General features: G+C 50.8%; 3 protein-coding genes across 4 annotated transcripts in view; 1 reads left to right on the top strand and 2 right to left on the bottom strand.

Annotated features, from left to right (window-relative positions):
• Window positions 1–2,837, bottom strand: part of LOC105096730 (zinc finger protein 181) — a 79,267-nt gene extending 76,430 nt beyond the window's left edge. The window contains exon 1 of the mRNA XM_031458600.2: window positions 2,583–2,837. The gene's annotated coding sequence lies outside the window, so the exon portion shown is untranslated. The remainder of the gene's footprint in view (window positions 1–2,582) is intronic.
• The window catches only part of LOC105096732 (major allergen I polypeptide chain 1), an 83,711-nt gene extending 67,588 nt beyond the window's left edge, over window positions 1–16,123 (top strand). The window contains exons 1-3 of one of the 2 annotated variants that reach the window (XM_064489227.1): window positions 12,211–12,273; window positions 12,404–12,591; window positions 13,536–16,123. In XM_064489227.1, the coding sequence (XP_064345297.1) occupies window positions 12,213–12,273; window positions 12,404–12,591; window positions 13,536–13,565 (279 nt within the window). In that variant the 5' untranslated portion in view covers window positions 12,211–12,212 and the 3' untranslated portion in view covers window positions 13,566–16,123. Of the gene's footprint in view, window positions 1–12,210; window positions 12,274–12,403; window positions 12,592–13,535 lie in introns of those variants that run through there. The other variant, XR_010382341.1, reaches the window with a different exon arrangement.
• Window positions 6,237–8,454, bottom strand: LOC105096740 (major allergen I polypeptide chain 2). Its single transcript, XM_010989139.3, has 3 exons — window positions 8,305–8,454; window positions 7,662–7,843; window positions 6,237–6,468 (listed from the first exon to the last, which is right to left on the bottom strand). Exons 1-3 carry the CDS (start codon window positions 8,366–8,368, stop codon window positions 6,367–6,369), a joined length of 348 nt encoding a protein of 115 aa, XP_010987441.1. The 5' UTR covers window positions 8,369–8,454; the 3' UTR covers window positions 6,237–6,366.
• Window positions 16,124–16,972: the final 849 nt, after the last annotated feature.

The following is a 16,972-nucleotide window of genomic DNA, read 5'->3' as shown; positions in this document are numbered from 1 at the left end:
CATCTCAACACATTATACGTAGCTCAGTGTCAGAGAGCACTTCAAAGGGAGCAGTAGAGACGAACAGGGAGACCTGCAAGCCAGACAGATGTGGATTAGCCCTGACCGGAAGTCAAGAGTAGAAACAATAAAGGGGCAAAATGTCAAGAATGAGGATTAAAAGATAGACATTACAGCCCTTGTCATATGGCCCATCATTGGTATGAAAACAATGATATGCGCACTGGAGAGGTTCCTGGTATGATCTGAACCCAGCCCTAACATGGAGTCATCCCCCACATCCCACGTCCCAAGGTTAATCCCCCTCCAGGGCCTTCTTGCTGTGGCTGGAGTGACGCTTGCCCTGTCAGGCACCCACATCTCTCCCCGCAAATCCAGCTGGGCATCTACACGGAAACTGGAAGGTGCAAGTCCTAAATGAAAGACAAGGCAGATGAGGAGACAGCACTGGTGCAGAGTAGCCCACCCCAGGACAGACCATAGGAAAAAAACCTAATATTACAAAAAAGAGCCTTGGATGACTGTCTTATAGGAATAGCCCAGTGGCCCCACAAGTGGTGACCATGCTGGTGTCTGCAATTCCTGGCAGTCAGGCATAAGAAGATGTCAGCTGGAGGGAAGAGGGCAGAATCTGGGGCCGAGAGGTGCAATGAATCTGGAGAGTCGCCCTGCCAAGCGACTTTCTTTGGGATCCACTGGTTTCACCACAAGACTTCTTACCCCCATATCCTTCCCTGTAAGACTTCAGGGATGCCAAAGGGCTGCTTGGGAGAGGATAAGGAAGTACACTCAACCAAGCCTGGCACCCACAACACTTATGCCAAGAAAGCCTAGGAAGTAAGCAAATGTCTATAGTCTGGCTGCGAGAAGGAAAGAGCAGCCCGTAGAGAAACAGGGAAGAAAAGAGCCTAGGGAAGGAAAGATGCTGAGCTGAGTGTGAGAACATACCCAGTGAGGCCACAAATGCAAAATTCTCCAACATCACAGTACAGGAGTCTCTGAGTCCCATCAAGAACTTCCCACTCCTCCCGAGACATGTTCACAGACATATGCTCAAAGGTTACACTGCCCTACCATGATGGGGAGGGCAGTGTCCCTCAGCAGCCTCTCTCACCAGGACCCTCAGGTTTATCCCCCAAACATCCACTCCCTGCCCACTCACCTCTCCAGCTCCAGGATAGGATATACGAGGCCCAGAAGCCACTGGTGCCAGCACTCTCCTCTTGCCTATTGATCACTGGGCCACCCCACATCAACTACAGGCATTTGGGCAAATAAATGCCATCCACGCACTGGGCGTGGCATGAAAGGCTCCACCTCCTCTCTTGCAGCGAGTTCCCCAGGGGTTCCCAGATCATGCCTCCCAGACATAAACATGGGCTCAGTTTTCTCCTGCTGGGAGCAGGTCCCTGGGACCTTCGGTTCACACATCACTCCATAGCCACACCTCCTCCACGACTCCAAACGCCCCCGCCCCAGCCACTGCTACCTCCTCCACCTCAGCCCACACCAAAGGCATCTCCTCGGCCTCCACATGCCACTCTGCACATGTTTCCCAGAGAGTGCCTGGCAAATGCAATCAGGATTCCATCCTGGCCCGGACCTCTAATGGCCCACACTGACAGGGAAAGCCCCTACTCTTGCTTCAAAGGCCTCTCCACCATGCTCCTTCCTTGCTTCAGCCTCAGCCACCAGAATCACATGCAGGTGTCACATATTAAAGCCCACTTTACTGCTGTGTTGCCCATGCTGTCCCATCACCAGTCTTGGCCTTCCTCTTTCCACCCAAGACTCATTCAACACCTAGCACTGGGCCCAGCTACTCTCCCAGCTGGCCCATTTGCTCTGAGCTTCTCTGCCAACCTAAACATTGGCCTCTCACCTCCATCACTGCTCTGCTTCCACATCCATCTTATGTGCACCCCTCCCTTGGAAGCCTTAGTCTCCTACCAGACCCACCTCCTCCCTTCCCCCAGCCACTACCTTCCCTCATCTGCCTGTGTGATGCTCACTAACCCCAGTCAGGTGCTCAAGAGAGAGGCCCAGCATCCAGTTTTTCTATAAAACCTTAAGACCCCAACCCGAAGATGGGCTCACAGTCTTTAAGGTATTAGCCTGCTGTGACTCCCTTTGCCGGGCAAAGCAAAGCTGCTCTTTTCTTTGCTCCCAAGAAAAAAAAGAGACAGGGAGAGAGAGGCCTAGTCCTCCGACCTGGCCCTCCTCTTCCTTGCCCCCTTACAACATTGTCACCATGACCTGAAGGCTCCCCCTCCTAAATGTGACTCACAGCTCCATCCCAGTCTACACACAGGCTTCAGGATTCGGAGGTGGGGGTCTGGGCAAGTGAGGGCCTAAGACATATAGCATCAACCTGCTCTGGGTCCCACAGCAGGACCGCCCGAGAACCAGTGGCGGAGCGAGGCCCAGAAACGCTGGCGACCAAGCCGGGTGCCGTGGGTTCAGACAAACCCCTACCTCGGCCTACCCGCCTCGCGCAGTCACCCGGGGCAGCGCCCTCTCCGAGCCACCGACCCGCCTTTATGCGCTGTGGAAAACGTCTCCTCGCGCCCCTTCCCGCTTACCTTTCCTCGGGCCAGACCAACCGTTCAGAACAGGATCAAACAAACCGATTCAACCATCACCGAAATGACCGCCGCAGGGAGGACGCCGGAAGTCCCGCCTTGACAGGTTCCGCAAAGTACGAGGGCGGCTTTCTCCTCGGCCTTTATTGGCCCAGCGCCGCAGACGCGCTGCGCAGAGGCACATGGGCAATGTAGTTCCCGCTGGGCCACGTACCTTAACAAGGCGCGCCCTCTCGAGCAATCCGGGCACCGGCCAAGGTTCCCCAGGAGAGGGGCTCAGAAGCAGTGCCTAGAAGTTCCCATGAAGAGATGGGGTCTCGCTCCTTTTAAAGGGGCCCACGAAGATTTCCGTGGCGTGTAGCCTGCAACGGATTACAGAAATACTTAGAGACATTTTATTCAGATGCTTCACACAGCTAAAAAATTTATAAACACGTGAAACCTTTTTAGTTCGATACGCACTGTATCCACCTGTTACCTGGAAGCTAATAAGTATTATCTTATTCTCTTCAAATGCATGTGGGCTGAAGTCAATTTTGTAGACTACAGTATGTTCGCGCAATGACAAGAGAGAAAAAACTCCAAACGGGGTCATATTGGGGAAGATGAGAGACGGATGTCGGGTGAGCTGAGTATGGAGCCCTCCTGCAGTTCCCACAGCAAGCACGCCTGTCTTTGTAGTCAGTGATTGTGCTCACCCCATGAGTGTAACCAGAGGAAGCCGGTAATGAACCCAAGTTCAGCTACTTGCTGCTGGAAAGTCCAATACCTGAGAAACGAGTGTTGGTGAAAAGGGAAAAGCAGCTTTATCCAGGAGGCCAGCAACCTGGGAAGATGGTGGACTAATGTCCTACGACCATCCCCAAGGTGCAGTTAGGGGACAAAATTTTTAAAGGCAGTGTGAGGGAGGGGACTGCAGGGTGGTGAACAGCACCTGCACAATTCTCAGAATGGTTGGCATCAGGATGAAGTTTTGAGCATCACCCATCTTCTGGTTTCAACTGGTCTGGGGGTCTGCCTGCTTACAGTCAGCAGTTTTCGTTTGGTGGGGATTTGCCTCCTGTAAAAACAACTTAGGAATGTGTGTCAGACCTTTATCAGTATCTATCAGAGAACTGGGAGTTCAGTGACTATGCTATGTGGCTGGTTTAGGGTATAAATTTCTTTCACAGCTATTCTTGCTTATTTTCCAAATACAACACAAATGGCATACAAATAAACCATATAATTGTAATCTTTTGAGTCCAGCTTCTTTACTCATTATAATATTTCTCAGATTCTTTCATGTTGTTTCATGTGCCAATAGTTTGTTCCTTTTTATTGCTGAGTAGCTTTCAATTGTAGGAATGTGACATGTCTGGTTGATCTATTCACTAATTGAAGGACACTTAGGTTTTTTCCAGTTTTGATAAACTGAAATCTGAATAAAGCTGCTATAAACACTGGCAGGCAGGTTTTTATGTGAGGATAACTTGTCATTTCTTTTGAGTGTAAACCTAGGAGAAGGACTTCTGGGTCATATGATAAGAAAAGATCAATTTTATAAGAAAAAGTTCATTTTTTCTTCAAAAAAAATCCTGTTAATTTAAATTAAGTTTACATTAAACTGACTTCTATTTTTAGGGGGAAATGACATTTTTGTTCTAGTGAAATTTCCCTTTCATGGTATTTTCATTTATTTAAATTCTGTGTATATCTGTCCCTCATGAAAATTTTAGAACTTTTGAAAAAAAATATTAATTTAATAAATTTAACAAATATTTCGTGAGGGTCTATTCTGTGTTTTGCAATGTTTTAGTACTGGGGCTGGAGATATAAATTCAAAGGTTGTAGATAAAGTTGAAGCTAGATGATATCACTAAGAAAGTGCATATATAAAAAGAAAAGAGATGCAAAGAAAATGACCCCTGGTATAGGACACAAAGAACCATAAGAAGCCGAGAAGTTATTCTCCAGTAAGACAGGAAAGAAAACAATAGACTGTGATATCGCGAAAGTCAAACTGAAAGAGAGAGACCGAGAAACATAGAGACAAAGAGATCAGTTGTGACAAATGAATAACCATTGGAACTACAGCAATTAACTCATTAATCTACATTATTCCATAGGAAAAGTCTTGGCAGGTCCATCCCAATTGTTTTTTAATGTTTGGCCGTTCTTCTCAGTGCCATTTCAAAAAATAATCCATTCTTTCTTCATGATTCAATGAGCTGTGATTATTATATCTTAAACATCTTCCAAAACCTACGTGTTTTCTTTTCTGTGACGATGACGGTCTCTCTAGTCTTCCACTAAAACGATACTGTTTATTAGCTGTAGACCTACACCTGTGCTGCAATACCTGGTGAGAAAGAGCTGCCTCACAGTTCCTGTGTTTCTAAACTTTCTTGGTTGATTTCAGGCATTTCTTTGGGGTGGGCAGACTTTGAGTCAGTCTTCATTAGGACAAGGGTTAATTTCAATGGGTTTGGGAATAGCTGATGTTTCTACAAGGTCAGTTCATACAAGGGAATGATTTAGCTCTTTATCAGTTCAAATTTTATTTTGTACCTTTCAATAAAATTTCAGACCTTTTTAGTATGACCTGAACACTTAATACTAAGTCTAGCAGAGTGTCCAGCACTTGGTAGATGTAAAATCAAGTGTAGAATGAGCAAACAGGTGAATTAAAGAGCTTAAGTTCAGCTGGCAGGTCAAAGAAGAGCCGGGACTTAGGGCCCCGGCCATTTAGCCCCAAGTCCCAAGTTCACCTCCCTGTATGTGACCTTATTATGCCCGCCTGGCCCAAAAGGTAAAGAGGTTATACCAGTTATGCCACAATTTCTGTGGGTCATACTCACAGTAACCTGACACTGCTCTACTCTCTAGGAAACAGACGTAAAACCTAGTCCCCCACCCGGTACCTTCACAAGACTCCTACTAGCAATGCAGTTACCCGTGTGATGCTTTTGGAAGTGGGCTCAGAGTGTTTGCGACACTTGTCCTGTGTGGTACATCCTGCAAGTAAGACTTCAGAGCCTGAACTCTTTCCATGGCAATACATTCCCTCTGGGTTAGCTTCTTCCATCTGCTCCCTTTCTCCCTTCCTCCTGGGCCAACACTGTGTGGGGGTCCTGGTCCCAGTGGTAGAACATAAACACAGCAGAGGTACTCAGTGTCCCTGAAGAAAGGTCGGCCTCCTCAGAAGGCATCCGTCTAAGAAGAAGAACATGGCGAATGCCACTGGGAAAAAGAAAGGACGTGTGATAAGCCCACTCGTCATCTCCTGAGTCACCTTTCAATTACGAGAGTGACATGTAAAGGACCAGAGGCTCTGGTTAAAGCCAGAGTCAGACATATGCTACTGTGGCCGGGACAACACTTCGAGCCTTCCAGGCTGGTGAAGTCAGGGGTTAAATTTTGGTTACTTAACTTAATCCTCACACACAGTCCCGGTTTTACTGATGAGAGAACAGGCTGAGAACGATAAAAGACTTGCCAGTGGTCTTGCAACTTGTCAGGGACAGGGCCTAGATTTACCCTTGTTCCGCCTGACTCCGGTCCACATGCTCTCAATGACCACGCGTGTCACAGCTCCTCACCATCTCCCAAGGCCTCCTGCAGCCTCACATGCTCCCCGCACAGCACACAGACACGAGGCAACTGGGCAAAGCTGCAGGTATTTTATTAGAGTCAGCCTGATAGAGACCACATCAGGTGGGGACAGGTGTCCGGATTCCAGCTTCAGTTGAGAAGGAGAAAAGGGCGGGAAAATCGAGTGCAGACCAGGCCTCACTGGCAAAGATTATCTCCTGAAAGGGATCACTTGGGAAATGTTTCCTTGAAAAACCTCCTTCAAGTCTTCCCCTGCATAGGTGGTGCAGTCACTGCTGAAGGTGATGGAACCCTGGGAGGGAGCAGGATGAGGAGGGACAGGACCTGAGCCCACAGCACGGCTCTCCTGTCTCCCCGGGATCACCTCACTGCTCATCCTCAGTGATTCAGCTCCATCCCCAGTAAGACCCTCCGGCCCACAGGCCCACCCCTGAACAGGGGGCTGCCATCAGGCCGGCTGGAAGGAGCACGGCTCCCTAATCGCCCATGCTCAGTTGTCAGGAGAGAGCTAAATAACCAGCCGTGCCAGGGAGGGGAGGAGATGGAAGGTTCTGGAGGGCATGGTGAAGGGCAGAGTCTGGGTTTCTCCTGTCCCTGAGCCCCTTCTGACAGGTGTATTGGGTGTACGGAATGCACATGCATTGTTATAAACAGTCTTGTGTGCCCTGTGTGCTCATATTACTGCAAGAAATTCTGCTTCTTGGAAAACCTCTCATTTTGCAGAATCAGCACTTTGGGGAAAATAAGGTAAGAAACAGACTATGCAAAATATAAAACACTGTGTGACACGAACAATTTTTAAAAAGATAGTTCATCAGGAGATACATTGGCTAGTCCTGGTTGAGCAGATGCTTGTAGCCAGAAACTGCCCAGGGTCCTCGGGCACTAAAACAACAGAGTGGAAGTTCTGGCTTGTAGGCACTGAGACAGTGTAGGTGCAATGGGGCTCTGAGCCAGAGGACTAGCCATCAAAGTGGGCACAGGAGGAACTGAAGCTGGCCACGAGCCAGAACCTTACAAAGCCAGGGTGTCCCTTCCTGGGAAGAGAGTCTAAAGGCAGGGGCTCATTTTCAATATTCCTAAAACGGAACAGACAGGACTCTTATATGTGCAGGAGCTGAATTCTTTCTTTCCTGCCAAAGATTAAAATTCTACCGCAGCGCTAGCTCCTCTAACCTAGGGAAAAAATCACATGAGTTATTCAACACACTTTCCACGTTGCATTGATACTAGTCCCCTATTTTCCAATTGTGTGTGAGCTCATTGGCAAGACACGTACATATTCTGTAGCAGCAGAGGCTAGATGTGCAGGTGGAATGTGGTTGCATATTATATGTGCTGTAATGGAGCAAAGGTTTATGGGCTTCATCCTTTGTAGCTCTTGCCTGTCATGAATCCCATGACTGTGTGGTCTATTACTGTGTGACATATTGCAGTATGCGGCATGTATGTCATTAGGGTAAGGGTTGGGGGACAGTAAATTACCATGAGGAGCAGATCCAAGAACTTGGAGGTAAGTCCCGCCTCATTGTAGCAATCCTGGATTTTCCCAAAGGCTGCTTTTTCCGGTTCAGTAGCATTGACCTGATCGAGGGACTTGTCCAACAGTGTCCTTCTTCCAAGGGCCACTGTGCCAAAGATTTCATAAAAAATAGGGCAAGCTTCCACTGAAGGAAAAGACAGAGAACATCTCATTAAAGGAATCAGCAGAGTAGGACGTCCCTGTTTACCCATCACTTGATAGTAACTCACATATATCCAGTGCCTCCAGACTCACCTTCCACAGAGACCCTCCCTCTCCCAGGACTGCTTACAAACCAGACAGAAAACATTCTCTATGAGGCACTCCCAGCAGGAGGGAGGAGCGTGAGGACCCAGGTGTACCAGCCCGCCTGCTTCTTCCTTTCAGCTAATATGTGCACAACTAATGACCCTTCCAGCTCTGAACCTTTCCCTCCACTCAAAGACTGAGGGCTCGGGGAGTTTCTGCAGGGCTCCTGGACACTAATCTGCCTGCCACCCCCTACTTCTGTCCATCGAAGCTGCTTGGAGATGGCTACAGAAGGATGGAGTGAGACAGGGGGGCACAGACCAGGAAGGCCACCTGCTCCCTCCTTCCTACTCTCACCCATCTCGAAGGCCAGCTCTCTGGTCACCAGCAAGGCCAGCACAAACAGTGGTCCCTTCATCATGGCAGCTGCTGGAATGCTCTCCTCAGGGAAGGGTTTCTGCTGCTTTATAAACTACTAGCTCCCTGAGCCCAGCCCTCACCCCTCCCGGGAGCTCCAAAGGCCTGTGGGCAGGGACCTGGCACAAGGGGCCCCCCTGGCACTTGAGGTGTGCAGTGTAAGAAACCCAGAAGAGCTCCTGGAGATGTGGTAGCATCCTTGCCAACTGGAGCTGATATTTCTCAGTGACTCTTTTCTGAGCCAAATGCTCTGTTGTCCCAGCCTCAGCCATCACCTGTGTTTCCTGGTCTTCCTTCCCCCAACTCATCCTGGCTCCAAGGGCAATACTTTCCCAAACATGGAGATGAAATCACAGGACGGGTCAAGGACAGGGCGTCACTACTACAGGTAGACAGAAGATCATCCAGAAACCTTACTTCTGCCCAAGTTTAGGTCCTGGAGATAAGAATGGGGAGCAGGGCCTGACGGAAGTCCCTGAACATCTTAACTGCTGCAGTGTCTGGACTGGGCCCCCAGGACACGTGGACGCCATCCTTGGGCTCTGAATGATTCCCTCCCAGGGAAGTTGCAGGGCTTGTATCCATGTGCTTTTCTCAGGGGCTAGTGATTCTGCAATTTGGGGTCTTAGCACCAGCTTCCCTCTCACTCTAAGGGAGCCAATTCCTGGGCACCTTCTTGACTCACAGCGGCCCCACCTTGGCCCTTCTCCTGGCTGTCTCACCCTCCTGCTTCAGTGAACCTGGCCCCAAGAGATGCTTGGACTGCACCAGAAACATCAGTGAGCAGTTGTAGCTTGTGTGGTCTGTCTCCTGAGTCAGGGACACTGAGGTCCACAGCCCTGCAGGCCACTGTGGACTGGGGTTCTACAGACCAGAGGGCTGGGTCAGCCAGAGGTGGCGCCCCACCTGCTTAAGTCTCTCTCAAGAGTCAAGCTCAACGTTTCCTCCAGGAAAGCAGCCTGTTGGCACAAAGTAGATGAGATAGTCCATAAAACTCTAGCAGAAGGAAGCCCAGGAAAGCTCCCAATGGCAAAATCAGAAACAGTTTGATCAACAAAATGAATGACATACTATTAGGTGATAACACAAGGTATAAAATAATATGCAGGAGTCCATACAGACATAAATAAATGATTTAATAGATGAATTAATTAATGGGGGAGAAAGACAAATATTCCTCACAGAAACATCCCAAATAATATATGTAGACACTCCCCCTCCAGGAGGTGGAGCTTACTGCCCTGCCCTCCTTGAGAATGGGCTAGACTAAGTTACTCATTTCCAAAAAGTAGGGAGAGGGGAAAACAGTGCAGAAACTTGGTAGACACACAAATCAATTAATCGAGGTTAATAGAACCAGCGGTAAGACATACCGTTGTCATGTATACCCTGATGGGAGGTGACTCTTCACCTCTGGCGTGTCCCCCCCAACCCAAAGTCTGAGTCCTAGTCTAATTTATGAGAACAACAGCAAACTCAGCTTGGGGACATTCTGCAATACCTGGCCAGTCCTCCTCAAGACTGCCAAGAGCATGACAAAGAAAAAATGAAGAACTGTCACAGACCGAAGGAGACTGGGGAGACATGACAATGAATGCAGTGTGTCTAGGCTGCGGGTTGGATCCTGGAGCACAAAGAGGACGTTAATCGACAAACTGGTAAAATCCAAACCAAGTCTGGAGTACAGTTAATAGGAAGGTACTAATGCCAGTTTCTTGGTTTTGGCAAATCTTTGCAACGTTTCTGTAAATCTAAAATTCTCCCCAAATAAAGTTTGATTTAAAGAAAAGAACTTGCCTTAGGAAAGGGCTGATTCCATTGCAGCTGCTGAGTGACCTCATCCAGCACCTCCCCCCGACCTAACCACGTGTGCCCACCCCATGGGGATGTCTCAGATGGTCTTGTGGCACCCTCGGCAGGGCACTGGGCTGGATATCAGCAACCTGTGTTATCTCAGCGCTCCAAGCCCTGGCTTTGTCATCTCACAGAACTTGGAGGGGTGAGGGGTGTCTTGTGAAGAACAGCAGGCATGTGACCTATGCCCAGGGGACCCACCACATTGAAATTCTGTCCCAGGTAGACAAAGAGCAAGCATGTCCCTCCTGGGGCATATGGCGTTCACTTTCCTGCCCAGAACCTCTGAGGCACACCTGCATTCACCTGGACCCCTCATGCGGTGACCTTCAGAGGTACAGCCCCCAGGCATCAGTAGCCATGGCAAGGAGAGGCTCCGCAGAGGCCAGCTGACAGCTGGAGCTCAGTACCTGGGGCCACTTTGCCAAGAGCAGTTACCGGATGTGAATCTTATTTGGCATACGCTTCTGATTGTCATCACAAACCTGTGTCCCAACTTCAGCTCGGGGCTGCAGCCAACCTTCTTCTCCCACAGATGGCTCAGAGAAAAGGTCAGTCAGGTGTCTCCAGCAAAAGCTACTTCATTCTGACTTATCTAAATATTTTTAAACTTTACCTTGTTTGTTTAATCCCAGGCAATATTCATAAGCATATGTATAGCACGCAGAAGTACAGATGGTCTTGTTGATCGACTTCAGAAAAATGGGATATTCCTTCCATTCATCTAACAAACGCTGGTGGAGCACCTACTGTGTGTTGGCCCCTGTCCTAGCCCTCTGGAGGCGGCAGTGCACACAGCAAAGTTCTTGCTCATGTGGAGCTCATTACACATCTAAGAGGGAGTGAAAGGCAATCCGCCCCCTGCTGTGGAGGAAGGTGAAGCTGGAGGAGAAGAGAGGGCCGTGGGGGGAAGGAGGGAGGCAGCGCCCTTTAACATAAGGGGTCGAGTATGGGGAGATCTCTCTGACAGGTGATATATGAAGAGACTTGAGGAATTAGGCGAGGAATCATGCAGCCACTTGGAGGAAGCGCACTGCAGGCAGGGAGGGCGGCACGTGCAAAGGCCCTGCTGCAGGCACATACTTGGCCTGGTCAAGAGGCAGAAAGGAGGCCAGTGAGGGAGGAGAGAACGGTAGGGATAAATTCAAAGAAGCAGCAGGGGTGGGGGGCTGGTTGTGCAAATCTACCAGAAGTTCTGGGATTAGAAGGGGCTTGGCTTTTCTTTAGGCTGGAGCTCTGGACGGGGGATGGTGCGAACAGGACAGAGGCACTCAGGAGAAGAAGCAGGCTGGGGAAAATATTGTGTGTGCTGTCAAAGTAACCAGGTGTCAGGACTTGGACAACAGACAACTAGAACTTCTGGGCCAGCAGGCAGGGGGATTCAGGGCTCCAGAAACAGATTTAGGGGGTGGCTCAAGGGAGGCCGCTGAGCAGATCAAGAACAAAGTGATGAAAGCGGGGCAGGGCGGGAGCTGCAGGAGAGTCTGGCCAGGGTTTCAGGGCTTGAGCGCTGCCCTTCCCTCGGCACTTACTAGCTGTGAGACCATTGGCTAAGCACTGACTTTCCTGCGAACTCCATGAAGTCGAGACCAGATTGTCTTCAAAGTCGCAGCCAGTTGTGACAGGCTGGCACCGGCCATCACTCAGGAGGCCTCTTTTGGGAGTCTTTTGTCCCTTGTTTCAGTCAACCTGGGAAATTTACGTTGCTGAGCCTCCCGTGTCACCTGACCCTCGCATGGAGCCCTCAGGATGGGAAGGGAGGCTGAGCCGGTGCCCTTGTTGGCTCAAGGACTTAGCATCTCGCCAACACAGACAGCTCCTCCCTGCGCAGCCCCAGGCAACTGCAAGCTCTGGCCTGGGAGAGGCCTGGCAGTACCTCCAGGAAAAGGAAGCATCAGACACAGCCCCCCACCCCGCCCCCCGGCCCCCACTGTGGAGCCAAAGGCAGTTATAAAAGGGCCCCAGGTGGGGAGGGAACACCTGGCACCTGCACCATGAAGCCGGCTGGAGCTCTCCTGCTGCTCGGGGCTGCCTTGCTCCTGATCTTAGGCGGAAGTGGGTGACAGGGACATGGGTTCCCCAATGATTCTGGCACCTTCCCAGGGCAGCACGAGCATGTTGGGAGAGCAAAAGGGAAGAATGTGTTGTTTCTTTCAATGAGTGTCACTTTATCTTTGTGTTTCAGATTGTGACATATGCCCAGTCATGAAGGACGATGTTAACAGGTTCCTGGTTGGAACCCCTGAAGAATATATTGCAATAGTGAGACAGTACAACTCGAACAGTTTGATAGAGGCCAATGCTAGGAAGCTGAAGAGCTGCGTTGATGGGAAGCTGACACTGGAGGATAAGCAGAATGCTCTCAGCGCTCTGGTGGGTCCGGCTGTGTGTATCTGTGCCTCTGGTGCCTGCCTGGGTGGGTCTGCTCAGGGCAGTGGGAGGTGCGGGAACTCATTTTCCTCTCCACTGTGGCCTTTCCCTGGGAATCTGGGAGGAGAAAGAACCTCATGAATGAGGGGGTAGAGAGGGTGGGGCACACACCCACAATGCAGGAAAAAATCGGGAGAATTCAGTCTAGTCCGCGAGCTCCTGAGCTGGCCCTGACTGCTCAGCTCTGCTGGGCCACAGGCCTGGGACCCTCCAGGCCCTCCTGTCTCTGTGGCACCACCTGGCCTTGGTGTTCGGCCCATAGCTCTGGCCTCCCTGACTCCAGCCTCTCCAGCACATGAACCTGGATCTTCTGTAAACCACTGGCACTGGGTACTTCCCTTCTCCAAACATCAGTTCCTTTACCTTAAAGCCACATGTCCCTTACTCTATTCCATCTAAAAACTACATTTGTCCTTATTCCCTGGACTTCAAAGGGCCATTCTGTGTCTTCCACAAGTGCCCTCCTGCTCTCCCCAGGCCTGGGATGCCCAGAGTGGAGGATCAGAGTGAATCTGCTCTCTGCTGCCCCAGGAGGTGGTAGGAACAAGCTGCTGTTTCAGGGCCAAGTGTCCAAGGGGCAGATGGAGGAGACAGACTGAGGTCAGCTCCCAGGTGCCCACTCTGGAGCCCTGCCAGGTCGACTTCAGCAGCCTCTCCCTGTTCTGTCCTAGACTGCCCAAACCCCACCAGGGAGACCCCTTTTCTCTCTGTTCCATTGGTGGAATTTTCACTGGGAGGAATCCACCTTGACCTGCTCAGATCCAGAGGCCAGCCTCCAAATAAGCCTGCGGGCCCCTCCACAGGAAGTGCCCAGCGAGCATTCAGAGCAGCTCGATGTCTCTTATACCCCTGAGGCCTCACCATGTTCCCTGACCTTCTGTTTACAGGATAAAATATACACAGATCCTTTGTGTTAATGGAGCCGGCCTTGCCAGAGACCCCAAGGAAGCCACGGCCTGATCACTAAGTAGTCTCACAAGCTGCCACGTCCAGGTGTCCGTGTCCAGGTGTCTGATTACAGGATTCCAGAAATAAAAGCCTTGCAGCTCACAGGAGAGGGCTTCGGGGTGGCAGGGGAGGAGGGATGTGCCTACACTGGAGACCAGCAGTGTGCCTTCCAACTGCAGCTGGATTTGAATGCTGTCAGCTGTTATGACCCTACAGATTCCATAGGTGGGGGTGGGTGGGGACAATGAGAACAATCAGAGTGCTTGGTCACTTCTGTGACCAGGACTCACAGGCCATGTGCATGAGCGACTAAATTTTAGCCTCCTGGCAACCTTGAGAGCCAAAGGTAACCATTCCAGTCTTACAAATGAAGAAACTAAGGCTCAGAGAGGTTAAGTTCTAGCAAAGATGACACAGCTCCCGGGCAGCAGAATCTCTAACCCCCCCCCCGCCCCGCCCCATCCACAGCTGGGGAGACAAGTTCGGCCAACACACCGGAGGACCCCGCACATCTCAGAGGCCTTCTTTGGGCCTCTGGTTCCCACTTACAAAATGGAAATACTTCCAATCTCCAAGGCTGTGGTGAGGCCAAAGTGAAATCATGGGTGAGAAGGGGCCCCTGTCCTAAGGGCCTGACAGGAGAGAAGGAACAAAGGGTCAAGGTACCAATGCTGAATCTGGTCACTTCTGGCGCCTCACTTTATCCTAACGCCAACCACCCAGTTGTGGATTCAGCTGCGTCCACGTAAATACACTGTAAGTTGGGTCTAATGCTCAGAGGGGACATCCAGGGGCAGAGAGCTTCCAAGGCCACCTGCAGCTCTGCTCCATGACCGTGATTCTGGACCTTCTCAGGCCCCTCTGTCGCCCTGTCTGATTCCTCTTGGCCTGACCCCCACCACCTCTCTCATAGCTTCATCACAACCGGAGCTCCCCCCGAGAAGGGTCTGCTGGGTGCACACCACAGGGCTCTGCACGGTGGAGGGGGGCGGGGATCTCTACGATCTTCACAGTGAGGAGGTTAGGGGAGGTCCCCAGAGGTGAGCCAGGGCCGCTGTTTCTCTCTGGGGGTGGCAGGGGATGGCCACCTTGCCCAGAGTGAGACCTGGCTCTTTGTCTATGCCCCCCAACTCCGCCTTCCTCAGGGTCTGGCTGAGGGCTCTTCTAAAATGGAGCGCTGCCTCTGAGGGCACTAAGTGGAGTTTAGGGGGTATGAGCAGGGCGTGGGGCAGAGGATTTGCATTCCACCACTCCCGTGTCCTACAGTTGTAAACACCCCAGGGCTCCTGAAAGCAGAGTTGCCACTCCAGATGAGTTGGGTGGGTCTTATCCTGTCTTGGGTAAAGACTCACCCTGCTCTGCAGTGAGTGTACAGGTGTGACGGTGACCCATCCAAAGACAAGGCGGGGACAAATGCGGGGCACTCTGTCCTCACCGGGACACAATCCGTATCTGGGCTGTTGCTCAGCTCCCACAGAACTCCGTAGGGGCTGCTGGGGAGACCCTTCGATACTGTCCCCGTGCTCCCTCCCCTCTCACTGCCCTCCTCCAACCTACAGAATCGTTATCTAATCTGGGGTTCAGGGAAAAGTCAGAATCAGGTGTTCTCCCAAATCTTTTTCCGTCTAACATTCAAACCTCAAATAGTTCAGAAGCTAAACGTCAAAAACCTGTGGCTTTTGATCTCTGACTCATACACACATTTGCCTCTGAGATCATAGAGGCATAGACCCTGTTTCCACCTACCTTGACCTGAATTCACCCACAACTGTGTGGATGATCCCCCACCAGCAGACGTCTCCGCTCCTCACACACTTGCATCTGTTCCCTGCGTGGTGGCTTTCTCCAGCACCAGGGAGCCTGCTGAACCGTTGTCAGGCTCACTCCGGAACTGTGGGGGAAACCCTCAAACACTACAGCCTCCTTGACTCCTGGCCAGTCTATTTTGAGGTGAGGTTCTACACAATCTCTGAAACGTGCTCAGTGGCCTTGAGTCCCGGCTGCCCACCTCACCCAGCTTTTCCCACTTGCCTGTTTCACTTTCCTTAGTTCCTTACTTGAGCACCTGAGATCACCTCCCAAATAAACTGCCTGCCCCCAAGTCCCTGTGTCTGGGTCTCCTTTAGTGGGAAGACAAACTATCATAGCGACCCATGTCCATCTGCCTGATCAGGAAGGATAGGGATTCATGCAGAGGAGGCCCAGTGAAGGCAGCAGGAGGAAGGGAGTGCGATACCCCAGCTGATCCTTCAGAGGCAGCATCCACTCTACGCAGACAACAAGGAACCCTGGCAGGAAAGGAAGGTGCCCTCTTGCCATGTATTTCTCCAGGGACTTCGCACTGTGCAATTCCCACACCGACCTGACAAGGATGTTTTGGGGCGTACCCACAATCCAGCCCACGGGAATCCACTGAGGGATTCCAGGCAGAAGTACACATTGCTCCACTGATCGAGACCTGGGAGCCAGAAAGAGAAAGAGAGATGGGAGCAAACTCTGGTGCCAGGACAGAGGCAACAGGACTGAGACAAGCCCCAACAGAGAAAAGCCCTACATTTTAGCACACAGCAGTGGACAGGGCTAGCCCCCATGACTGCAGTGAAGAGCTGCATTGATAAATGCACTGCACTTCGATCTTAGATGCAAGTTTCCCTTTAATTCCTTTTTTTTTAGTTATTACATAGAATTGACTATGGTTTCACAAATATGACGTATCTATACTCATCCTTAGGCTAGGTGTGCTGATGGGCTCAGGACTCAGGAAAATTAGCCACGGCTTCACACCCAGAACGGAAGGGGTCCATATGTAAGAGGCAGTGTTCTCTTATGTGCTCCAGGAGGGTCTCCCCCAGGAGGCACAGTATTTAGCAGATCCTGAGAGGTGCTCAGCAGAGGAAATAGTTGAATGAGACAGAAACACATGCCCTGATGAGACAGCATTAAACACGCATGCAGATTCATCATCACCGTTCTCAGATTATTCATGCAACTGCAAACTCACCTCCTGGCTAGACAAATAGGCCCCACTTTTGAAGCCTACAGAGATGCACACAGCCCCCTGCCTGGGCAGCAGGGGCACAGACACTGGCCTGGGCCAACACAGCATCGTCAGATGAAGAAGCCCTGCTCACGATAGCAGGGCAAACTCAGACTCACATCACCACTGTTTCCATCACAAAGCCAGCTTTGACCAGACACACAGGATGGGCACCGACTCAGGAGAACCTTCCACGCTCAGTCCATGAGGGGTAGGCCCATCCTACATGCTTTCAGGAGAAACACAGAAGGAATGATAATAAATCAGAGAGATATCTAAACCATTTAGGTCTAGCTGTCTGAGTGAAAAAAATTAGAGCAAGGCCCAAGATGACTGGGG

The sequence above is a fragment of the Camelus dromedarius genome, chromosome 9 (assembly GCF_036321535.1).
Source record: "Camelus dromedarius isolate mCamDro1 chromosome 9, mCamDro1.pat, whole genome shotgun sequence".
Taxonomy (NCBI): Eukaryota; Metazoa; Chordata; class Mammalia; order Artiodactyla; family Camelidae; genus Camelus; species Camelus dromedarius.
This window is presented reverse-complemented; position numbering and strand designations above follow the sequence as displayed.

Bases quoted from the DNA above. Each gene is read 5' to 3' on its own strand.
- LOC105096740 (XM_010989139.3), bottom strand. From the start codon at position 8,368: ATGATGAAGGGACCACTGTTTGTGCTGGCCTTGCTGGTGACCAGAGAG. The intron at 7,844-8,304 runs GTGAGAGTAGGA...CTTTTCCTTCAG, and splicing joins AGAGCTGGCCTTCGAGATGG to TGGAAGCTTGCCCTATTTTT. The intron at 6,469-7,661 runs GTAATTTACTGT...GCTCCCTCCCAG, and splicing joins TCTTGGATCTGCTCCTCATG to GGTTCCATCACCTTCAGCAG.